Source organism: Amblyomma mixtum, chromosome 3, assembly GCF_055824585.1.
Source record: "Amblyomma mixtum isolate Tamu chromosome 3, ASM5582458v1, whole genome shotgun sequence".
In the NCBI taxonomy this organism is placed as follows: domain Eukaryota; kingdom Metazoa; phylum Arthropoda; class Arachnida; order Ixodida; family Ixodidae; genus Amblyomma; species Amblyomma mixtum.
This window is the reverse complement of record NC_143014.1, coordinates 31,347,447-31,372,120: the sequence shown is the minus strand read 5'-3', so window position 1 is coordinate 31,372,120 and position 24,674 is coordinate 31,347,447. Positions and strand designations below refer to the sequence as shown.

Genomic DNA, 24,674 nt, shown 5'->3' with positions numbered 1-24,674 from the left:
GAGTACGAAGGTACAGGTGGCGCGCGCTCTGCATGTTTAGTACTGGCACCCACCGCAGTGATCCGTGCCAGCATCGATGGTGAAGCCACGGCTGCCGCACACCAGCCTGGTTGGGAGCTGTTGGAAGGAATCCTGCCACAGGTCGCCGCCCACTGTGGCAATCTCGTGGCGGAATACCGGGTCTGACGTCACTATGTCGTGAGTAAGCACTTGGATCTGCTCGATGACTGACTCCGCCTCGGGAATATCGTCGCTGGCGTTGACATTATGCCGCGCCTGCCCCGCAGAAAAAGAGAGGGAAAGCAAAAAGAAAGAATGGGTTTATTTTAAGAGCTAAAGTGAAAGCAACGTGGACCGCTATGACAGAAGCACAATAAATGATACCATTTTTTTCTGAATGCCTTGTCGCATTGCACGGTATAAATCAGCCTTCGAAGCGGAGGTCTTATGAGCAAATAATGGTTGCTTGATGCCCCGGCCCGTAAAAATCCACGCAGCACTGCGGGCTATGACGTCTGCCGTTACACAGTGGCGGGTTTCATTTCACTGTAAACATTTTTGCTCAGGGACGGGAGCAGGGTTGCCTTACAGAGTCAGCGACCGAGTGTCTGAGGCCAGGAACGCAGCCGGGAAGCGACAAACCTGGACTGTCCAGACAACCTTCATGGCAGCACACGAAGGGTCGGATGCGTTTCGTCGCCCGTCGGTCTCGTGGACGAAGGTAATGTTGTCGCAGACAGCTTGCAGGCACATGTCAGCCGCCCGGTCGAGCAGCGCCTGGCGCAGTGTGGGCACGAAGTCCATGTGCAGGCTGTCCAGGGAGCAGTTGGGCAGGCCCACGTGGAAGGCCAGGCTACCCTGGAAGTACTTGGGTGACGGGAGCCCTGCGGCCCAACCGGCGAATCGTCAGCTAATACAGTGGCAGGCCCAATGACATTTTCTTTTTAACGCACATATGCATCCTAGGACTTGAACGCCAGATCCCCGCGCCAACCCGGATAGCAAGAGTACCCCGCCTCTGAAAGCACACACTGCGTACAAGTGACACCACGGCAGCGTCCATCAGACGGTCGTTCAGCGTCCCATCAAGGACCGCAGTGGAGAAACGGACGAGATTACGAGCATGCGCACAGAGCGTTCGGCAGTTGCAGCGTCGTATGTTCGGCTGTTCTGGTGACGTGACACAACCCCGATTTTTCGTCTGCTCGGCAGACAAATATGAAAATGCTTGCGACGCGTGCAAGCGCCAACATGTGATGTACGCAACCCCTAACATGTGATGTACAGTCTTTGTCAAATGTAACCAGGCTGCATGGTTTGCTTCTCATTTGTATAGTAGAGCCTTTACAGCTTTCCCTAAGGTCTAAAAGTTCTTTGAAGTTGAGTACAGGGGTTCTCCTTACCATGCAGAGATTTAGGGCTTGAGGGCTGGCATAATAGTTTAAATAAACACCTGAGAATGAAAACCATGCAGCCTGGTTACTTTTGACAAAGACTGTACGTAAGAATCCCTATACGCGGCGCTGCGGTACCCCGAAAACACCTAGCACGAGAAGGGCTATCAGTTGCCACTTTCTGCGCTAGAGTGGAGGTGCTGGGGAGCGACGGACAGCTAGCGTTTCCAAGAATAATTTGAGAAGCGGCCCACTTCACGCAGTGTCAGATCACGTGCTAGATAACGCTATACTGGCCCTGGAATGTGCAAGAGTTCTTGGCGATAAATACAATGGCATTCTTATGCAGCCGTGGACTGTATCGTATCAGAGAAGCCATTTCAGCGTATTTCACACCGTCAGCTGCGGTCAAACACAGACTAAGCATAAGGTCTCGACAAGAAGGCAAGATATGAACTTGTGTGCACCGTTACTCATGAACAGCGAAGCAAGGCGCACTAGTGAGCCGCTGTTGTCTACCAGTCTCCCCTGTGTTACAGGAATGGAAACATGCCGCCCTTTCCCCGTAGCACCGGAGCCTCGTTCGTGTTACCGTATATTGCCGCGTATAAGTCGACGTTTTTTTTGTAAAATATCCTTCCAAAGTTAGGGGGTCGTCGTATAATCGGAGTCGAAGTTTATGCGGAGTCTTAAAGTCGGCCTATATGCGGGGTCAAAAGTAATTTCGACCGAGTCGCGGATAATATCACGCCCCGTGCGCTCGTAATACCATAATAGTTGTCAGACACGGTGCGAAAGTGGATCTGCTTAAAAAAAACTTGAATTTAATTGAGATATGCACCAAAGGTTTATTTTAATACGATAGCAACTTGTTATCGACAAACCGTGGGCGTTCCGCGGAAAAACGGCCAAAGCCGGTCGGGCTGGCAATGTTTGATACAAATGGGACAGCTACAAATCCAATCCAATCCAAAACTAGACCACACGTGACCAGTCGCATGAGCCGAGAAGCATTTTCGCGTGTTGTTGTGCACTTTCGCCATTTCTGCACGTCGCACCGCCTACGTGACACCTAACAGCGGTGTATGTGGTTTGTGTCACTGCCCGACGGACACTTTGCAAGATGCCGCCGCAACCTCGGCAACAGTACAGCGCGGCTTTCAAGCGGCAAGTCATCCTCTATGCCGAGTCGAAAAACAACGTCGCAGCGGGGCGGAAGTTCGACGTCTCAGAAAAGCGCGCGAGAGGCTGGAGAAAACAAAGAAGCAAGCTTTTTGCGTGCGCTGCTACACGCCATTCCTTTCGCGGGCCGAAGTCCGGTCAACACCCTGCCGTTGAAGAGGCGGTTCGAGATTGGGTTCACGACCAGAGAAGCAAGAGCCTGAGTGTTTACTACAATTACATTGAAACAAAGGCACGCGCTCTCGCGGAGGAGATGTGCATCCCGCGTACCGAGTTTAAAGTGTCTAAGAAGTGGGTGACGAATTTCATGAAGAGGAACGGCCTAAGGCGACGAACAACCGTATGCCAACGATTGCCCGGATGGACTACCAACAGACATGGTCTCTGCGGTGTTTTCCACGTGCGGCATCTCGCCACCGCTTCCGACGATAAGAGGATGATCGCGACTGTGTCCTCACAAGCGACGACGAGTAAGAGATGTCTCTTGAACCAATAAATATTTCTTTATGACTCGGCCTTCTGAAAAACTTTTTGGGCGAGCTAGGACCACAGGGTGCGTCAGCATCGACCTAAATTCGGAGTAACTTTTTTTTGGCCAAAGGGGGTCGCGAGTTGCGGGGTCGACTTGTAATCGGCAATATACGGTAATCTTTTTTTCGCGCTCACGGTAGCACTTCGGACCTAGACGGCTGGATCTGGGCGTTTCACCATAGGGCGTTAATCGGCTTCCCCCAGGATTCTGAGGGCCACTTTTATATCTTTAGACCGCTAACGCCTTCAGTTTCCGCATGTTCGGGAACCCCCGGGGTTCCAAATTAATCTCTCCACTAAGGCGTCCCTCATATACCATGTGTCGCTTCGGAAGGTTGGACCCTACAATTCACAATCTTTAGTTCTCTTCTTTGAGGCACTACAGGTTTTGCGCATCATGTCTTGTTCGTCTTCGTCTGCGTTGCGCGTCGCAAAATGTAGAGATCCAGCTAGACCAGCATTGTCTTCCTAATTCAGATTCAGAAACTAATTCAGATCCCGGAGTCCTTGGTAGAGACAGGGCAGGTAGATGAATTTCTTAACACAGATTGGACAACTGAGGGGAAGCCTCAGGGCTGTTAGCCAGCGTTTCGACAACAGGGCTTGTCTTCGCTTGGGCGGAGTTTGCCAGGCGCTCTGCTCTTGGTTTTAAATGTATTTGTGCGCCTCATGCCAACAGGCGGCCCCTGCTTTGTGATGTTGCCAAATACGGTGCACTTTATAGCGCCCCCCCCCCCCCCCCCCTTTGTTAAAGTGCCCTTCCAAGCTGAGCAAGATTGGTATGGGCGGTTCAACGTCCCAAAGCGCCAACTGGGCAATGAAGGGTGCCGTATTGCCCAGGTTGCTTTCCCTCTGTGAACCGCACGAAGATTTTAGGAAAGGGTAAAAATCAATTGGCGAGGGAAATCTTGGAAGCTCATGAAATATCACAACGAGTTAGTGACACGTGCATTAGCACACCATCTATTTATCTAATGGAAAAAGAAACTTTCTAAGACGCACTTAATGTTTGTAAACAGTCTTCATGACCGGTGGCTATTCCTCGCCTTTTCGTCTCTTTTTACCGGATTTTTCTAGATTATCACAGTTTTGTCATTCTTTCAAGTTTGCGCATGCGTGTCTTCGCTCGAGAAGGGATGTGTCTTTCGTTTATCGATTTCATTCAGTTGTAAGTTGTAGCCCCGTCCTGTCCTCATCTTTCTGTGTCCTGTTTACACGCTACGTTTGTTCGTTCAGATTGAGTATTGGAGGACTCCGTGTCTAGTTTCGACCACCGGGGGTTCTTTAGCGTGCTCCGGCATCACACAGAACGTTTCTGCCTTTCGCCATTTTGGAAATACGGCCTCTGCGGTCGGGATCCGATCCGTCGACCTTGGGCTCAGAAGCCGAACGCCAATGAGGCAGGATTGTATAGCGTGCAGTACAAAATCATTTACTACGACTTATACGCTATCACTTTCGTCATGCTCAGGAATGCATGCCCGAGCTCAGAAACACGTCTCGGAGTCGCGGATGGCTGAAAAAAAATCCCTTTGCGTACTATCGGTCAACACATTACACCAGTGAAGCGATACTTTTCGAAATTCATGTTAAATACATTCCAGTCAACGCGTATAATTCAGAACGACAGTCACTTTCGAGCTAGGCTCATTAACTTGTAGGCTCATTGTAGGCTCATTAACTACTAAGCTCAAGACGTAAAACTAATTGCTTGTAAATCATGAGCATTGAAGCTACCGTTCTATTTATTGAGCCTCAGTGGCATCCTCAACTAACAATGTCCACAGTCGCGTATGACTCGCGTTGTCCTGTTATAGAAAAAAAAAAAAGAAGACTTCGTAAATTAAGTAAATAAACTTTATTGGTTAGAAAACGTTCTTGGTGCAGGGCGCAGCTTGGAGAATCCGCCGTGCGGGCCATCAGGAAACGCTGCCCGGCCACGCTGGAGCCAGCCAGCCCCCCTCTTCCTATGAGGCAGGTGTGGGGTTGGGGGAGGGGGGGGGGAGGGGGGGAGGAGTAGTGAGGTGGTGTAGTCAAGCACACATAGTGCGCTACACACAGGGCATATTAACTTCACAAGGACAGCTTGAATACTTGTCAGCTCCGCCTCGCAGGTGATAATCAGCCCGTGCGCAGCTCACATCACGCAGTAGAGAGCAACCTGCAATGAAGCGGTTTCTGCGACGTCGTCCAGCGCTGTTTCGGCCCGCGAATTTTCGTTTCTCTTGACGGCAACCATCATTTGAAGCACGAGGCCCTTATTCTGATCGTTGTAAAGTGACCGTGTTGGAAGCATAGTTGAGCCAATTTCTTGAACGTTACTGGCATCAGCAGAGGTCAGAATTAAGCTCCTATAATCACCCTCGTAATCCAAGCTCAACAATGAATAAAATGCGCTCAAATAAATTTTATTTATGTGAACGAAAGTAAATTGCGCCGTAGGAGATCGGCACTGTCCTACGATAGCATAAGTGCAATCGCAGCTCACATGCGGAGCGCATGAATAGGAAGACAAGTAGGGAAGGAGAGAAAGAAGAAAAAGGAACGAAGCTCGGAAAATGGAGGGAAAGGAAAGAGGGAGTAAGAAAAAAGGAAGGAAGAAAGGAAAACAAAGAAACAAGCCGATAAATAAAGAATGAAACAAAGAAAGGAGGAACTGTTCCCTGTAGGTGCATGTTCGTTTTAGCTGACGCATATTTCCACCCTATGGAACCAAGACGACTTCTTACTTTCTGCACATGATCCACGGGGCATTAGTCGTGAAAAAACTGCCATCATCAGTTCGCTAGCTGAATGAACGTTGCATGCTTCACTACAAATTGCCGACTTTAGGGTCTGCGCTTGTACTGCAAATGAAATCCACTTTAGTACTTCCGGCTTTAATTCCGAAACAAATACATACGTTGTTTTGGATGCCCGCCATTCAGGTTACTGTCCTATTCACTTCGATACCGATATCTTTCGGTAACTCGCCCCCGGCCAGGCGAAAGTGCGACCTGCAGCCGTGTTTAATCATTGCCATTTTCTTTCAGCCGGCGGGCAGAGATAACTCTCTGGACATGCACTGACATCGCACAGCACAAATACACATAAGGCGCCCGTGTGCTGCGCGATGTTAGTGGCCGTCAAACATCCCCAGTTGGTCGAAATTATTCCGGAGCCCTCCACAACGGCACCTCTTTCTTCCTTTTTTCTTTCACTCTCTCCTTTATCCCTTCCCTTACGGCGCAGTCCGGGTGACACCGAGATATGTCAGACAGTTACTGCGCCATTTCTTTTCCTCGAAACCAATTTTCATTTTTTTTTCACGTAGTAATGCTGAATGGCTCGCTTTTCATTGTTACAATAACGCTTGCGAACACAGCGTACCTAGCGTTCCAATTACGCCGACAACATTTGGGGACTTGCATCCCTAAGAATTACTACACTGGTTGTATAGAGAAGTTTCCACGTGAAAGTCGCAAATACAGAATCGTTTTTTTTCTTTTACTTTACACTTCTACAGATGCAGTGCGTATTCTTACGAAACAGAGAGAAAGAAAATTTTAACTGGAAGCGATTCGTTTAAGAGTCGTGAAATGATGCAGCGCCCTGCTGTACGCTAACAAGAGAGGTTGCAGGAGACCCTGCACGTCACGACAGAAACGTGGTCGCAGCCGTTGCCTCCGGGATGCCATAAGCGCCCTCGACTCCGGCGCCAAAACCGGTGCACACGCTGTTAGACGCTCTCAAGTACAACACGCATCATCGGGGCAACGCCGCGCCGGCTGGACCGAACGACGACCGGCATGCTAATACCGCGGATAGAAGCGGAGGACAACGCCCATAACCTTTTATCCCTCTAGGGAATCTGAAAGCACATATCGCGCTGGGCACACCCGGTGTTTTTGTGGAAAGAATAGGAGCGTGGCGGCTGTTAAGTTTTCGGTAGTTTCTCGAGGCAAAGATGTTGAAGGAATCGCCAAAATAAACGGCACTTATCAACTCACTCGGCGGCTACCACGCGTCAAGTAAGAAAGGTGCAACGACCACCGAGGGGAGTTGCGGGGACAGGGACGCTTCAGGCCTCTGCCGGGGATGCCTCGTCCATATTCCGAGTCACCAAAGTCACCTGCCAAGGAAACGAAAACGGTCCTCCGGCAGAGTGACGAGTGTGTTCAGCCGCCTTGGTGTGAGGTGCAACTTCAGGTCTGGGCGAACATGAGCCTTCTTCCAACAAGACAGGTATACTTTCTACATTCGACGCTGAACATCGTGGCGCGCTCCCGTGGAGCGCTCCCTCCCGACCTGCAGCAACAAGCTGCCGACCCGAGCAGCGAAAACGAAGACGTGCGGGTTGTGCCCTTTAGTGGGATTAATACTTTTTCGTTTCTAGTGCTCAGCCATCCAGGCGAGAGAAACGCGCGTGGCTGTGAGACGCAACGCGTGAGTGTGCTTTTGTTGCCAAGGTTCGGTTAACGAGTGTGGTTCCGCATGCCTAAGCACGAAATTAGAGGCTTTTGGCGTCTAACGAATGCACCGACTACGCGCCGATCCCTTCGCGACTTCCTTCGTTCCGGCCAGCAGCGCGAAAGCACAGGTTGCGTCAGCGGTCATAAAAATGTGGATCAATTAAGCGCGGCACTCACTGGTGCAGGCGGGCAGCGCGTCCAGTCCGTACTCCTCCTGGAAGTCGAAGCGGTCGCCTTGTGCGCGGTCGCAGACCACGACGCGCCTGGCCAGCAGGGGAAACGCCGTGGTGTTCATCACGTGGTCGGGGAGGCATGAGAAGTGGCATGTGATGAGTCCGTGGCGCCGCTTGCACCGGATGTTGCCGTTCGCGGGTTCCCTTAGAGACAAACACTGCGACTCTGGAAACGACGCGCAGACTCAGTGCGGGCTGCTGCTTGCACTACGCACTTGCCGGTCAGCTAAAGGCACGCCCCGGGGAAACCAAGCCAGAGCAGGCCCAATGGAGAGAAGCGCGTCCGCGAGGGCATCGGCCAAGCGCAGGCTGCAGCCATGCGGAGGCGCTTTTGTGTGCAGCCATCAGCGGTGCAGCCATGCAGCCAGAGCGGTTCTACTCACCCCGGAACTGCTCGATCTGGCTCGCGTTCACAACATAGGCACACTGTGTTTCTGCCTTGGTTTTATTGTCTCTAGCCGTACAGGTGACGTTGTACGTGCCGGGCCCGAGCAGCGCGGCCGGCTCGCAGGTGACCAGGGCAGGTCCGCCGGACGCCGCCTCGAACGCAGGCGGCCGCACCGGCACCGGGTACGTGTCGTGAACTTCGTGAACGTCTACACAATGTTGGTCTGCTTGAAGGTGTCGGGGGACAGAGTGGCCTGCGCGAGAGAGAACACGCAGCATTGCATACGCAGGCCGCTCAGTCAACCTCGAACCGCGGCAAACCTTTTACAGCCACGAAGATGCACTCCGGCTATGCGAAACATTGTGGTCGCTGCAAACAATAATAGGAGTAGTTGAGATCTGCTGTGTCGTGGAATTGGTGCCGGACAGAGAGCGTTCGATCACTGCCGCCTCAGAGAAACAAGCAGCGACGCACAACTTGAGTAGATCACTCTATGAGCGCATTAAGTACGATCGGGCTCTACTTGGAATGCAAGTGCAGCTAACTAACCGCCCCCTTTGAGCAGAAAAGAGCCAGCATGCGGGATCAGCAGTCGTTTCGAGTAGCACGCGTTTAAATATTTTTTAAAAATGTCGTCCCGCAGTGGAAACAAACAACGCACCGGCGGTGGATGACTATCGGCACATCTCCGAGGGCTGAAAGAAAGCTTGCCAGCAGTCCGCCGCGGTGATTCACCCGCGAGTTCCTACCTTTGACTATTACCTTAAACGCACAGGACGCCGACGACCGGAGCTCCCGGTCCTCCGCGACGCAGTTGACCTCGTAGTCGCGGAAGTCGAGCAGCTTCTCTGGGGTGCAGGTGGCGTTGACTAGTTGACCGGAGCCGGTGCGGAACACGGGCACGGGCACGGTCGTGTTGCCCAGCACGTCGGTGTAAATGCGGACATCCTCGCAGCCGCTTGCCGGGATGGGAACCAGTTGCTCTGCGGATCGCGGCCGAGGGGTTAGGGGCCACCGCAGACGAATCGGGCAATAAGGCGCTCGCAGTCGTCAAAAGAGTTACCGAGACGAGTGGGTGATTGCAAAAGTAAGTTAATACGTGGAGACCACCAACAAAAAGAAATTTACAAGAGAAAGAAAAAATAATGACTTCCCTCGATGACAAATTTCACCCAGAGCGCAAAATTTTGAAAGCACATTGGCGCCAATTCTTTCAACAACAACAACAACAAAAAGAACAAGCAAGAAATGCATCGCGTAAATACCCCGAACCCGTAAATACCTGTAGTGCGCAGATGCGTGAGCCTTTTTAAGCTCGAATTCTTCTCGCAGTAAAGCAGTTGTGAGTGCAGCGTTCGTCCGTGTTTTTTGCGTGTTCCTTCTCTGTGTGTTTGTGCTTCTTTGGTGCAATATGAATCAAGAATGTTACCAACTTGCCCAAAAACGTGTTTTACCCCGAACTGTAGGCCTCGTCACACTGTTGGAGCTTACGCTGGCACCGAAAAGGGAAACGCCGATGCCCTGGCGTACAGTTATACACCGAGAAGGTTCCGCGGCGGGCATTGCCGCACAGTGACAGACAGAGAGAGTGAGGAAGACGTACTCTCGCAGAGGTGGAAGTCCTCATCGCTCCAGGAGCCGTTCGGCCGGCACTCCTTGACGGCCGAGTCGAGCTTGCTTTGGGGGATGACGTAGCCGTGCTGCTGGCAGATATACTCGCACACATCGCCCACCGGGTGCAGCCGTCCGCCGGTAGCGTTGCGGTCCGCGGAGCACGACACACGGCTGTACGGGTCGCTTTGGAACGGTGCACACCCGGGCGCTGCGTACGCACCGGACCACAAAACACACACATATGTTGCGAAATACTGGGAAAGGCCAGTTAACAAAAAGAGCGGACACACATCACTTTATTTACGTTCACAAGGTTGTACGGCCGGCGCCGAACGCCACGCTACACTTTATTTTACCTGTCCGCTTTCCTGTGTAGGCATGTTTGTATGAGCGGTTAACGTCCCGAAGCAACACATGGGGTATGAAGGACACCGTAGTGGAGGGCTCCCGCTGGCATCGCACATCACACGAGCGTTTCTGCATTACGCCTATGCCGCAGCGGCCGGGAGCGAACCCGCAACCTTGGGACGAGCAGTCGAACACCAAAAGCCGCGGCGATTGCTTCCCTTCTTGCGATTTTTTCAGGAATGTCCCGGACTACTCGGGGCACTACGTGTCCACAAAGCCATATAAACGAGAAATAAAATACACTACAGATCTGAAATATGCATGCACATGGCGTAAAGCCTAGTAGGAAGTCAAGGGTCAGTCCAGTACAGGTGAGTTTTTTTGTATTTCCTCGGCTGCTATGGCGCTGCCAAGGTTTTTCAGAATTACAGAGGCCACTACGCTACCAACATCGCCATGGTTCAATTTTATCTGGCCTTATGCAGCCTGTAGCTATTTCATTTGCCTCCCTTGAAACGGCATCTGAATTGGCCGCTTTATGTGGCATGACATTCAACTCAATCTACAGTTATCTATAAGTTATAAACTTGTTTAACTGCCTCTCACAAAACTAAGCTACCTGTTCGCCTTTGTGACCTGCAGTAAAATATGCAGGCGAAACGTAGACGTGAAAATGTCAAAATTCGCGCTGTTCTTGCACTGCGTATTAAAGGCACCAGCTCCAAGCGCTTTCATGAAACGCCGTAATGAAATTTGCATCTACGTGAATATTAAAGCGAGGCTCATCGGCCTGTTTTTAGTAACCTAATGATGTGACGATTATTAATGTTGGTGCACCTGTGGGCCTGGTTCAGAAAAGCCGTTTACAGATTTGAAGGGCTTCCAAGCATTTGTGTTGTATTGGGTTTAATGGCACATAAGCATCTAAGGCTAACATGCACAAACACAAGGTACTGAAATTGTTTTGAGCACGATTTTATAAAAAGTGCAAAAGAACGGTGGTGTATAGGGCTTAAAAATTAATTTCATACCACCTAGTGAAAATAAAGGAAAAAAGTTTGAAATGGCTAATGGTAAAAGCTTTAAAAGACGATCAGGTAACCTTGGCAGCCATCCTTGGCTGGGCAAAGATTTTGAGGCTCCCAACCCATGAAATAGACACCTCAGCTTTTTTCTCAGGAATAAGAAAGTGGCTGAGATGTATGAAGGAAAAGTGAGGCGCTGGGCTATAATTCGCAGTTTATAAAGCAAGCCAGCTTCTTCTCAAAAAGCTAAAAACAAAGTATGCCAACACTTTCATTGTCTCCTAAGAGCAACAGATGAAAAGATATGTGTTCATTATAAAATTGAGTAAAATACTTTTTTCTTAGTTTTTCGAGTTTTGAGCATGACAGTATAATTGGTTTAATGCGAGCTCATCTCCACATCTTTCACAGAAAGGTTTGTATTGACTCGTCAGTAAGAAGTTGTGCGTCAGGTGTGTGTCTCCTATGTGGAGACGACATAAAATCACTTCTATGAAACGTTCCTGGTGTGTACAGGTCTTCCATTCCCTGAGGACAGGCTTTACAAAATGCAGCTTGTTGATTATTTCATTATCCCAAGTTGTCTGCCATTTAGCCTTCAAATTACTATGTATTAATTTCATGCAGTCTCTATAGGGCATGGTAATTGTCTTGATTTCCTTACTGCGAGCTTGTGAAGCACAGAAGTCGGCTCTTTCATTTTCATTTATTCCAATATGGCTCTGCATCCAGCAGAATTTTATCATATGCTTTTGTGTTGTTACTTTTTCTATGTTGTGTATTATGTTTCCCACCAACGGTCTGACTGCATTTCTAGAGTTAAGTGTCGTGAGCAGGCTAAGCGAATTTGTGTAGATCATGCTGTTTTCAATAGGCCTACTGTTATTTATTATCCTGCTCACAGCTATGGTGATATCATAACATTCGGCAGTAAAAATGGATGCACAGTTTGGCAACCTTACTATTTTTTGCTAGTTTCCTTGTATTACCATGCTTCCGACATAATCTGCTGTTTTTGACCCATCAGTGAAAAATTTTGTGTAGTTCAGATATTTTTCTTGTAGTGTGAAGTGTTCCTGTAATATGCGTTCCGTGGCGTTTGTTTTTTTCGAAAGTGTGTTAATGTAAAGTCAAATACAGTGGGGAGGCTGTACCATGGGGGCAGTGGGTCGTGCCCTGAGGCGACAGCAGGAAGGGAATCCAGTATTTACAAGTTTTGGCAAATATCTTCAAAGCAGAGAAGCAGAGGCCTGATTGACTGGGGTTTGTTATTGAACAGTGTTCTGGAGGTGCACTTTGTAGCTATGGGATAACACAGGTGTTTTGGCAGGGAACGGATTTTCAGGACATATGTGCATGTGAGCATAGTTCTTCTGTCAGTAAGGGAGGGTTCATTGGTTTTAACATAGAGACTGTTTATAGGGAATGCTCTGTACGCAACAGTTGAGAGGTGTAAACCAAGGTTATGTACTGGGTGTAGTCGTTTTAGGTATGATGGTCTTGCAGACCCATACACGTTGCACCCATAATCTAGGCAGGATCGTACTAGAGCACGATAAATGTGCAAAAGGCATGTCCTATCGGACCCCCAATATTTTCTTGAAACCACTTTTGTGACATTTAAGGATCAGAAAGCTTTTTTCTTAAGGTTGTTTATTTGTGGAAAGAATGTGAGCTTTTTATCAAAATTTATACCTAGAAATTTGTTTTGTTTTTTTACTGGTAATTCGGTTTCCCTTAGGTGTAGGGTGGAATTGTTCTGTAGGCCCTGTTTCAGAAGAACATGATAGCCACTGTTTTCTGAGCAGAGAACTGGAATCCATTTCTGTCTGCCCATGTCGCTAGTTTATTTATCGTCAATTGTACTTGTCTCTCGCATATTGATATGTTTGCTGACGTGCAGGCTATCTGAAGATTGTTGACATAAACGGAGTACATAATTGTCTTTGGGATTATTTTTGCTAAGGAATTCATTTTCTCGACAAAAAAGGTGTACTTCAAACACACCCCTGAGGCACCCCATTCTCCTGAACAAAGTTCTTTGAGAGTGTTGAACCTAGGCGTACATAAAAGGAACGGTTGGATAGGAAGTCATTTAGGCAGTTCAACATCCTTCTGCGGATGCCAAGTTCTGCTAGGTTGCAGAGTATCCCGAACCTCCAAGTTGTGTCGTATGCCCTTTCGAGATCGAAGAAGACAGCAGGACAGTGTTGTTTATGTATGAAAGCTTCTCGGACAGTATTTTCGAGGTGAACTAAATGGTCTGTCATCGAACATGCCTTTTTAAAACCACACTGATGAATGTCAAGAAGTCCACGAGCTTCAAGCATGAATGTTAGCCTGACATTCAAAATGCTTTCGAAAGACTTGGCCAGGTAGCTGGTAAGAGCTATTGGTCTATAACTATCAGGGGATGTTGGCTGCTTTCCAGGTTTCAGAAATGGCAATATAATGGCCTTTTCCAAACTTTTATAATTTGTTCCTGTTGTTTATATTTTGTTAAAAAATTTCAAAAAGTGCTTCTACAGAAGGTTGGGCAAGATTTCCTAGCATTTCGTAATGTATTTGATCTGTCTGTTTTCTGGCAGATAAAACTGTTTATTTCTTGGATTGTAACTAATCTATTAAATGGTTAATTTGTGCAAACACTTGCTGGAAAGTTTTTGTTCCTCAGCTGTGTTTTTTTACTTCAAAAATGATTCTGTGTAGTTTGAAACACTTGAGAAATATTCGCCTAGCATGTCTGCTTGTTCTTCTGTGTTAGTGTACTAGTGTCTGCAAGAAAAGGAATCGTAAAGGGGGAGAAGTTGCCATTTAATTTATAAACTGCCTGCGAAACATTCCCCATGCTTTATTCTGCTTCTTTTTCGCTTCTCTACATTCTTTTTCATACCACACCTTGTGGTTCTCTCGAACCATTCATGAGGATGGATGAATAGCAAGATGAGCCATAGCAGTGATACAAGATGTAAATATTTCATTCAGTTCATCAGTACTGAGATGATCTGCAAATAGCTTTTCAAGGCAGGCTTTTTCTCGCAATAGCTCCCAGTCAGCTATGTGGAGCTTCCAACAACGCGGTTTACTTGGAATAATTGATGGTGATGATGACAAGTTAATTACCACGGGAAGGTGATCACTTCCAAATGGATTATTCAGAACGTCCCATTTAAAATCGATAAAAAAAGACAGTGAACTAAAAGATGGGTCTATGCAGCTCATTTTCCAGAGCTTGGAGGGCAGTACGTGGGTTTTCCTGCACTGAGCAGGCAGATATTGTTGGACAGAATAAAATGATGTAAGATATGACCTCTAGCGTATGTTTGTTCACTTCCCCAAATACCAGAATGGGCATTAAAATCTCTAACAACTAGGTATGGCTCAGGTAGCTGTTTAAAAAGTGCTTCTAGACCATGTAGTGCGACTTAAATATCGCTCGAGGTATATAGAACGTATTATAATTATTTTGAAATCTAAAACACTGACTGCAACAGTTTAATATCTAGTTATAAGTTTGACTTCGCAAGTTGCAACACCACTCTGTATTATAATAGCGACACCTCCAGAGAGCCTACTTGAGTACTCTCTGTCACAGTGGAAGACTTTATATTTCTTTAAAATATTCCTATGTTGAGGTCCTAAGTTTGTTTACTATAAGCATAAAGCTACAGGAGAAAATGAGTTTAAAAGGTCCCTTACATCACTGTAGTTGTTCAACAGTCCTGGTCAGTTATACTGAATTAGGAATGACATTTTTACTGTTTTGGGGGGATGCGGTCAAAAACCTAGGCTCCCAGTTTATTGGGGCCTGTAATTTGAGCTTTTGGTTTCTTGGCACGCTCAAGTGAGCTGCGCCGCCCCTGCATTGTGGATGTGCTGGGGGATGTGTTTATTGCCTCACCGGAGGCGCTGGAGTGCCGCGAAGAAGCCGCGGGTGTGCGAGATGCAGACCTCCCCCGATGGGGCGAAGTCTTTTGGGCTACCGACTCGCGGGCTGACAAGCCCTTTTTTAGAGATGGCAGGGCTGCTTTCGCCGCGTCTGCAGGAGGCGCAGATGGCCCTGACACAGGCTCACTGTGTGTGGCCTGGGCAGGTGCCAAAGGCCTGTGCGGTGCCCCGCCCCGTCGCACCACATCGGCGAATTTTGTTTTTGCAGCACTGAAGGTGAACGTGCCAATGGTATGTGAAAGTCGTTGACGTGCTTCTTTGGATGAAATGTTTTCCTTTGTTTTTAGAGTGATTATTTCTTTTTCGGTTTTCAATGTTGGGCAAGACCTAAATAAGCGGCGTGATCTCCTTGAGAGTTGGCGCAGCACGGTGCTGCATCACCGTTCTCTGAAACGTGCTCACGTGAGGCGCATTTCGCGCATGTTTTGCGGCCACGGTAACTCTGTGAGCCATGACCGTATCGCTGACAGTTGTGACACCATCGCGGGTTCGGGATGTAGTGGCGGAAATTTATTTTCGAATAGTCAGCTTCTATTGCTTCTGGGAGTGTACAGAGTTGAAAGTGAGGACAAGATGCTTTGTTGGTTTTTTTTTTTCTCCTGATTGTGATGTAGTAGACATTGATGAAATTTTGGTCCTTGAGACCCTCCAGCATTCCTTGTTCGGTTAGTTTGAGGCAGTCAGCTTCAGAGATTACATCCCGTACAGTGTTTAGGGATCTGTGTGCAGTTATAGACACTGGGGTTTTCCCAGTTGACGTTATGGTAGATAGTTTTGATTATTGGACGCTGTCTTTAAGCTCCAGTAGAAGGTCACCACTAGGCTTTTTTTTTTAGCTTGTAACCCGTGCCCAAGGCATCGGTGAGGTTTTTTGCAACCAAGAGTGGGCATTGTTCGGGCAGTTATTTCTGTCTTCGCTGCGCAGGACACAGAATTTTGGGAACGCTTCTTTCGATTTTTGCAAGTACTGAGAAGTCACACCGGTCCGCAATCTTTCTTGAGGGCAATCATTTTGTTGCAGAGCGGGAGCGATAAGTGTATTGTTCGGCCACGGTGCCAGCCGCCCACCACGGAGCCCAACGAGGGGACGGGACAGGAAATTGCAAGCAAGCCCTGCCCACGCCAGCTGTACACCCGAACTATAACCAAATATGACGCAACTCAGGGTGGTTGGCCACATAAGGTTAACCCTAGCCGCCTATGAAAAGTGAAAAAAAAAAAATAGAAGAGAGGAGGAGACAGGAGAGTCGTAAAAAAGAGATAGAAAAATGAAAGATAGAGGGAGGGGGGGGGGGGGGGGGGGCAGGAAAAGGCGACTACCGATTTCCCCCGGTCGGGTCAGACGGAGATGCCGTATACGGGAAGCTGGGACCAAAGTGGTGTGTTGCCTCCGCCGAGGGACGTTAAGGGTCCAAACGCTCGGCATCGGCTCAACCATCAGGATCCCTTTTTCTCCGGATACGGCTGAGCCACGCACGGCTAAGCGCGGGTGCTCGGGTCCGTGGTGACGCACTGCTCACCATCATCCCCATGCGGAAATGCCCCTGCGGGTGCTCAGGAACCCGTGGTGTCGCAACTCATCAACATGTGGACGCTTCAGATGCCCGAAGGGCTTCGAGGCATTCAAAGTGCTGCAGTAAACAATTGTACCACTTTTTCTGCAATGCCTGATCTTACTGGGGTACACTGGTTTTGTTTGGTTGATTTATGAGGTTTAACGCCCCAAATCGACTCGGGCTATGAGAGACGCCGTAGTGAAGGGCTCCGGAAATTTCGACCGCCTGGGGTTCTTTAACGTGCATTGACATCGCACAGTACACGGGCCTCTAGCAATCCACCTCCATCGAAATGCGACTGCCGCGGCCGCCAGGAGTTACATTCGATGCCGTTGACACAAAGAACTCACCGAATGCTGTAACGTTGAATACACACGATGATTCAGTGCCCAGCTCCGAGTCGACAGCATCGCAGGCTATGATGTGCGACCCGTATGTAGCCACTTCCATGGTGCTACAGTTTACTGTCGCGTAGGTCCCATTGAAAGCTCCGAATGTCGGCGCTTCGACTGCGACTGGGAACGACACGTTGTGTCCATCCACGACCACCACTTCGTCCTTGCAGCCTTGAGACAACTGAGGATTTTGCCGTTCTGCAGAAAGTGCAGTCGGAAATGCCAGTCAGCAGAAAACAACGGGAGCAGCTAAGTAATTTTTATTTTTATTTTTTTTTTTTTTGCAGAAAGCCGACAGGCAATGGACGGTTGGGCAGTTCTTAGCCATTAGGGACTGCTCGGGCATAAGTATGCTTAGGAAGTAACGATCATAATAAATTGATTGTATTCGCGTGCCACCACAGAGAATGCCAAAACCAAATTTAGCTGCGATGACACCTCTGTCCTACGACTTACACAGATGGATGTGAAATCTGGTATGGGGAGAACAACGCCTCAAGCAGAGAGTGATCTGAAAAAAGTCTGGGCTTTGTTTGACACCGGAAGAAGCTCGGAGAGCGAGTACAGCTTCATGTGCATGCGCGCATAGAAAAGAAGAGGGAGATTTGGTTTATGGGGGTTTAACGCCCCAAAGCGACTCAGGCTATGAGGGACGCCATAGTGAAGGGCTCCGGAAATTTCGACCGCAGGGGGTTCTTTAACGTGCACTCACATCGCACAGTACACAGACCTCTAGAATATCGCCTCCATCGAAATTGGACCGCCGCGGCCGGGATCGAACCCGCGTCTTTCGGGTCAGCAGCCGAGCGCCATAACCACTGAGACACCGCGGCTAAAAAAGGAAGAGAAGGCCGGTCTTTTCGCACTGTTTAGCCCCTTGCATGTCACTCAGATTGCTGCATCTTATAAACCCGACGAAAGAACACTAAATGGCGCGCGTGCAGCGCACGGTGATAAGTGAACTACAGGGACTAAAAATAAAACAAAAAAAAGGTTTTTCCAATGATCGTCTCCTATGCGGCCGATTGGCGTTCCTTCGGCGTGCGGTGCCAGATAGCTTCGTTACAGTTTGTCTCTCTTATTTGCATGGGGATGGGTTGTTGCTCGCTTTTGTTCCCGAGGCCACGCTAGCACACTTTTCGCTTCTTTCACAACAAACGAAAATCGGACAACGCAGCGAAACGCTACTCATCGTGTTCTTTGTATACAGGTCGAATGTAAAGCGATGCATAAGGTTCAGCTGACTTGGGATTTTCTTTTTTTCTTGCAGTTATCGAATGTGCGTCCAATGTGAAATAACTTTGTGAGCAGTGACAGCCATGGGGATGAGCAAAATTTTCAACTTCGGAGCAATGAAAGGGGTCAACGCTTCGAAGACATTTCACTGGCTGGAACTTAAAGAAACTTAAACGCTTTAATAATTCGTATGTCCTGCGTTATGGAAGTTCACGGTAACGGAGCCAAGCCCTCAAGCAAACACGCGCTGAAGACAACAGAGAAAACTTCCGGTCAAATGGATAATTTTGCGCAGTCCGGATGCTCACAGGCTCGCGTTCACACCCTTTGTGTGCAACAGAAAAAGAAGACCACTCACCGACACACTCCAAACTGTCCGTATCGTTCCACTTGCCATCATCGAGGCAGGCTATTTCGTTCAGGTGCTCTAGGCTTTGAGGTATCACGAAGCCTTTATCACAGATGTGCTTGCAGATGGTCCCAGCTGGCCAATTACCCACCAAATTGGCGCTTTCGGAGCAGTCAAGGACCGAGTTCTTCAGAAGTCGTGGTCTCTCACAGCCGGTTTCTGCACTCAACAGAGATCTCAGTGAACGCAGACTGCGGTGAACAAAACCCGCTACACACTTATTCTGTGAACGATGGGCGCCAATAACTCGAGGGCTTCTTGCGACAGATTAAAGGGGGAAGAAATGCCCGCTTGTGAAACAGCTAAACGAATTATTTCACGTTTTGTACGAACCTGCGGACCCCACAGCTAACAAAATATCAGCCCATGCATTTTTAATGCTCAAAGCAGTTGGGCACAGGTCGAAATAATGTTAAAGGAAACATTTTATCAGCTCGCAGTCAATGACTATTCACCAAGTATGTGTACGAAACCTGCATTTTTATAAGCGCTTTCTTCTGTAGTCCCGCGATCCTTTTAATGCCTTCAGTTCGATGCGGAAGTAGAAATAAATATGGCTATTGAGTGCGATCGAAGCGTTTCCTTTCATAATGCTCGTACCTGTACACAGTGAGTCAACAGGCTTTGCCTTGGGTGGTGTTCCACATGGCAAAATGTCCTACTGCGTGGCACCGCGTGATATAGACGCGGTGGATATACTGTCATGAACTGCACAAGTTCTCCTCTGGTCTCGCCAATATAGCCTAGATGAGAGCGTTTCCGCTTAGAGAAAAGACCGAAGTGCCAGTAAGGTTCCAGGTACTCTGCGTGGTACACGGCGCAGGTTTAACCATTCGGACAACCAAGTCAAACCCACGCTAAGGGGGATGACATTGGTAAGAAATTTAGGAACGGCAACAGATCCTACTGCACTTCTGCAGTAACTTTCAGCCGCACTTGGTGGAACGTACAGACAGGATTCATTTACCGTTTCGGCAGAAGATAGCGAGTTGATTTTTATGATGCTGTGCGAAAACTAGCGAACTAAGGCACATTGCGACTGCGCTTGCAGCGGTGCGAGTGAGTAGTGTACAGACGATACGATGACTATTGAAATAACCACGCAAAGCCGAGGAAACTTTGCCTGGATATCACATGGTGACGCAGCGTGATTCAGCCGACGAAGGGACACGCGAGCTCTCGACTGCTGGACACCGTACGCTGAATATTTGCTCTGCCCTTCCACGAAAGGGTGGAGAGAGGGGGGGCGTTGCATTGGATGCCATTAGGGAAAGGTTCTCGCGATACTTTGCTTCTGTCGCACAACTAAGGTCTAGCAGACGAGGTAAATCAGCCCATGGCCGCGTAATAGTCCAATGACTGATGACTGTTATGACACCTTATAGAGTGCGTTGACAACGCATGCTCGTCGCTACAAAGCCCTGTATACTTACTGTGGCACAGAAGGTCCTCTTTTGCGTTCCAAGAGCCGTCTTCGGAGCAGCTGAACAGATTGTGTGGCTCAAGGTGAGCAGGGACTGCGAACCCTTCATCACAAACGTACGAGCACAGCGTTCCAAGCGGCCGTTTTCCTAAGGCATTGGTTTTTAATGTACAGTTCAACACAGAGTGCGGCACCTGCCCTGGCTCTTCACACCCGGTTTCTGAAAAAGAAAAAAAAAACGGAAAACACTGATTTACAGCTCAAAACAGTTTCCTGCTGCTCGACCTTAAAATGTGATATCGTGCAAGACTGAGCAACAAGATTATATACACTGCGTCTCCAAATGATCTAAATTTAATTTGAGTACTTTAGCACCCCGTATTTATCTCTGTTTGCGGCTAACACTGACTCTTTAGAAGTGGCTGGCTTGTCTGCCCATGCGTTCTGCTATCTTGGCTTTGTCATCGCCACTAATTACCCATGTTTGCCATCTTTTTCACGCAATACTTCGGCATATATAAAGTTTGACCTTCCGCCAATAAGTTAGCGCGTGTGTGCGTGTGAAGGCGGATTTAGAATGGTGGTGAAGGCGGGAACAGAATGCGGTCAAGAGTGACTGCACCATAGCGAATAGGTGGGGGCAAACACTGATAGATGGAAATTACTTAACTGCCATTCCAAGAATAAATATTAAAATACACTGTTTTATCAGTCAAACACCGTACGTTATTAAAGACAACACGCTAGATATTGTAATTTCAGTGAAACATGCTTGCGTTCCTTGTTAATGATTGTCGTTGCATTGGCAGCCCGACTTTGCAAGCCTTGTTGCGGTCTCCGGTCGCAGCAAGCTATAAGAAGCAGCCTCTTATCGCTGGCGCCTCTCTGTCTGCACTGGTGCGCCCGGGGAAGTGCGTAAAGTTAAACTGTAACAAGGTACCCATGTGGGCTAGTTGGTGCACATCGGACATATCTTCACCAGCGAAAGTACGAGACACCAGGAGAAGACACGCTTCCAGCGTTGTCCTGTGTTGTTCTTCTCCTGGTGTCTCGTACTTTTGCTGGTGAAGATATGTCTGGCGTTAAGTTAGCTCGCAGGCCTCAAAATGACCCAGTTGCGAAGTTTTCGTGAAACACTCTGGTTGCTCCTCTTCCAGTGCCGTTTGGGCCTTTGGAATTTCGCCTCCATCGAAATGAAACCGGCGCGGCGGGGATTGAACCCGCGTCTTTCGGATCAGCAGTCGAGCGCCATAACCACTGAGCCACTGCGGAGGCTTACGGTAGGCTTTATACCCCGCTGCTGCCGAGTTTTCTTGCTCTGCGTGCGGCCAGTGCGAAGTGTTTTTGCGCTGCTACAAGGTAGCTCCGGCTTGGTCATTGTAGCACGCTTCTCGCTTTTAATGCGAAAGCATTATGTGGCTCATCGGCAACGAAACCCGACGGCGCTGACCAATGGCAGCCAATGGCGGCCAATGGTGAGGTCTGGTCGCCCAATGGCCGGGTCGCTTGCCACAGACGCCTGAAAGCCGCGGGTACAGTCTCAGTGACCAATGACAGAGGGCCAAATGAATGCTAAATGGAGTATGGAAAATGGACAGCCTATGAATATGGCCCCGGGACCTTCAGACTGCGAGGTGAGCACGAAGCCCATGGGCCGTGAAACCGCGTTGCTTCTTTGTGGCGAACAAAGGCGGACCTACAGCGTATGCGTTGCCTTACGACTGCACGCTATAACGGGTAGCTGTGTCATTAGAGAGGGAGAGAAAGAAAAATAAAAATAGACAGGAAATAAAATAAAAACAGCGCCTTCGCATTCCAAGCATGGAAGCAGTCTTCGGTTCCCTCCATAACTTTTCGTTTGAAGCGCGTCGCGCTATATGACACGATGAGCTCGCAGCCCATGAAGCGATGCTCCGTGGCAAACTGCGACTGAATAGATACTACTGTCGGTGTCACACTACATCGCTTCCCGCTGGACTTACAAGTGATTGATATTGGCTTGAAGGGTAAACATGGCTATTTTCTTGCTGCTGAAAAAAATACAAATGTGAAGAGTAATCCGACTGCTGTATGCTACATGTGTACCATGATGCACTTACGTTTCATGTCATCCATGTCTCAGGTGCTGTGCTCCTAACGCTGATTTTCTGCATATTATAGTTCCTGTTGAGCTAGTGTTGTAGCACTTCAAGCCTTTTCTCTGTGCTGTTTACAATGAGCTGATTTACAAGTTAAACAGCGCCACTGTTTGTGCTCTCTGTGACATACATGCTGGTATGATTTATCGCAGTGTGTGGTTGATATTGTAACGCCCAGCACGAAGCAGAACCGCCGAAGTAGAGCCGAAAAAAAAAAAAAAACTCAGATGGGCCCAAAGAGGTCCGAGCACGCGAGCGAGAAGCAACGAACTTCCACCTCTACTAACTCATACCTCTACTACGCATGCTATTCGTCTATAATTACATGCATCAATATAATATATCACGAATATAACAGTCATATTTGTCGGGCACTCTACTGCGAATTGTACGGTTATGGCAACGTTTTATAAGTCATACCTTGCTTCAGTGTGAGACAAGGTACTTCTATAATTTCCGCTAAGAATTATGCTGGACCTGTCTCTCTTGAAAGGTTGCTGCCTATAGTGCCGCCCTCTTTGCCAGCCACTTTCGTTGGGTTGCCATCTGCGCATGAATAGCAGGAACTCGAGAAAATTGGAATGGCAAAGGTTGCTGAGCGCTGAAAGGCAACAATTATCAAGAGGGACGAGCTCGTAAATGCGACGCGGTGAACTCCTCCCACCCAAACCAAGAAAAAAAAAACACCAATTTATAATTCGCGCGAAAAGCGCACGTAGGCGTGACATCACACAACGTCACGAAATCGCCCCCCCCCCCCCCTCCCCCAAGCACCCAGTGGCACTGGTGAGCCCACGAGCCGCTATGTTTTGAACGTATGGGCGTCTATGGAAGCCTCGAAAGCATTTTACATCTACCTTAATCGTGTGTGCGTCGTCTTTCTCGTGATCTGTGTCTGCGGTAAAACGTTTTACAAGATCGATATGCACCAACTCGTCTAAAATGAAGTCTTAACGCCTACCACAGCCTCGGCCACGTTATCCCAGCGTGGTTACTGGTACAGGCTAAGCTTCCTCACGTTTGGTACCAACTTTGTCACCTTAATAGAGCATACATTTTCCTTCTTGGCATTATATGTCGTGCCAAAGTTCATTTCGCACTTTTCGCCCTCGATTTGAGCGTGCGCTAATAAAGTACAGCATATAATAACAAAAAGTGCTTCCACGCCCTCCCCCCACACGCGCGCACGCGCGCACGCACACGCACACGCACACGCACACACGCACACACGCACACACACACGCACACACGCATGCACGCATGCACGCATGCACGCACGCACGCACGCACGAAAAAATCCTCACACTTACCACGACAGTGCAGACCTTCTGTCTGGTTCCAGCTACCGTCGTCAAGGCAAATAAATAAATTAAGGTGTATTTGGTCCTGAGGTATTGCAAACCCATCGTCACAGCGGTGAGAGCACACGGTTCCTACGGGCCAGCGGCCTAGACTGTTCACAGTTCCTGTACAGTCCACCATCGAGAACTGCGCCGCCGAAGGGTCCTCGCAACCCGTTTCTGTTGAGCAGAGAAAGGGACAAGCTCAGGATCAATCGCGAGAGAATAAAGGTCCTAGATGAAATATACGATAAAAATAAAGCGCACGAAATAACTCAGCAGAGCAGAGCTGCAGTTTTTTTTTGTGGCTTATTAATAAAAAAAAAACATTCTGCTTGCGTGCATACTTCGGCAGTGAAGGTCTTCAGTTTGGTTCCATGTGCCATCCTCGGAGCACACAAAATGGTTGAATGGAAGCTGGCTCTTCGCGAGACCGTATCCTTCTTTGCAGTCATACGAGCACACAGTGCCAGCTGGCCATCTGCCTAAACTGTTGGACTCCTCGGAACAGGTGAGCACCGAGTCTTCCACAAGTGCCGGACTTTTGCAACCCGCCTCTACGGAATGAAAAGAAATAGGCACTTGCTAAAGTAAATGAGAACCTCATCATGCTTGCAGAAGGCATGGTGTCCGATATAACTGCCCTTGTAAGTTGCTGGTGATGGGCATTCGAAGTGCCCCATACAGAAAGAAAACGAAGAGAGGACACTCGGCTGAAACTGGCCTCAGGAAGTACGTCACGACTACGCAAGCGTCTGGCATTCTAACCTAACGCCAGAAGGCGCAAGCGTCGAAATAAATGTTCTTATATTAAAGCATACAAACTTGTCGCTAAGTAATTATATGAGGCTTCAAAGCCACTGTTTTAACATATATATGAAGATGCAATTTTTTGAAAAACGTTCTGGAGCTTTTTTTCCTCTGCACTGTCAGTCGTCTGCACTGCCAGCACGTGATTGTGGGCGTCGGTTGCGTCGGTGTTGCGACGTTGCACTAAACGACTTTTCGCGTGCTGGACAACAGGTGAGAGACGTTTTTACAACAATGCTGCTTGAAAGCACCT

General features: G+C 48.6%; 1 protein-coding gene across 8 annotated transcripts in view; it reads right to left on the bottom strand.

Moving 5' to 3' along the window:
- Positions 1-24,674, bottom strand: part of LOC149349563 (sushi, von Willebrand factor type A, EGF and pentraxin domain-containing protein 1-like) — a 108,546-nt gene that overhangs the window by 10,632 nt on the left and 73,240 nt on the right. For 5 of the 8 annotated variants that reach the window (XM_089578537.1, XM_089578539.1, XM_089578538.1 and 2 more), the window contains 11 exons: positions 23,959-24,168; positions 23,582-23,791; positions 20,144-20,353; positions 18,660-18,869; positions 17,021-17,263; positions 9,783-10,001; positions 8,929-9,162; positions 8,175-8,432; positions 7,736-7,957; positions 643-884; positions 54-276 (listed from right to left, as the gene is read on the bottom strand). In XM_089578537.1, coding sequence (XP_089434663.1) covers positions 54-276; positions 643-884; positions 7,736-7,957; positions 8,175-8,432; positions 8,929-9,162; positions 9,783-10,001; positions 17,021-17,263; positions 18,660-18,869; positions 20,144-20,353; positions 23,582-23,791; positions 23,959-24,168 — 2,481 coding nt within the window. Of the gene's footprint in view, positions 1-53; positions 277-642; positions 885-4,309; positions 5,075-7,735; positions 7,958-8,174; positions 8,433-8,928; positions 9,163-9,782; positions 10,002-17,020; positions 17,264-18,659; positions 18,870-20,143; positions 20,354-23,581; positions 23,792-23,958; positions 24,169-24,674 lie in introns of those variants that run through there. The other 3 variants (XM_089578540.1, XM_089578542.1, XM_089578544.1) reach the window with 3 other exon arrangements.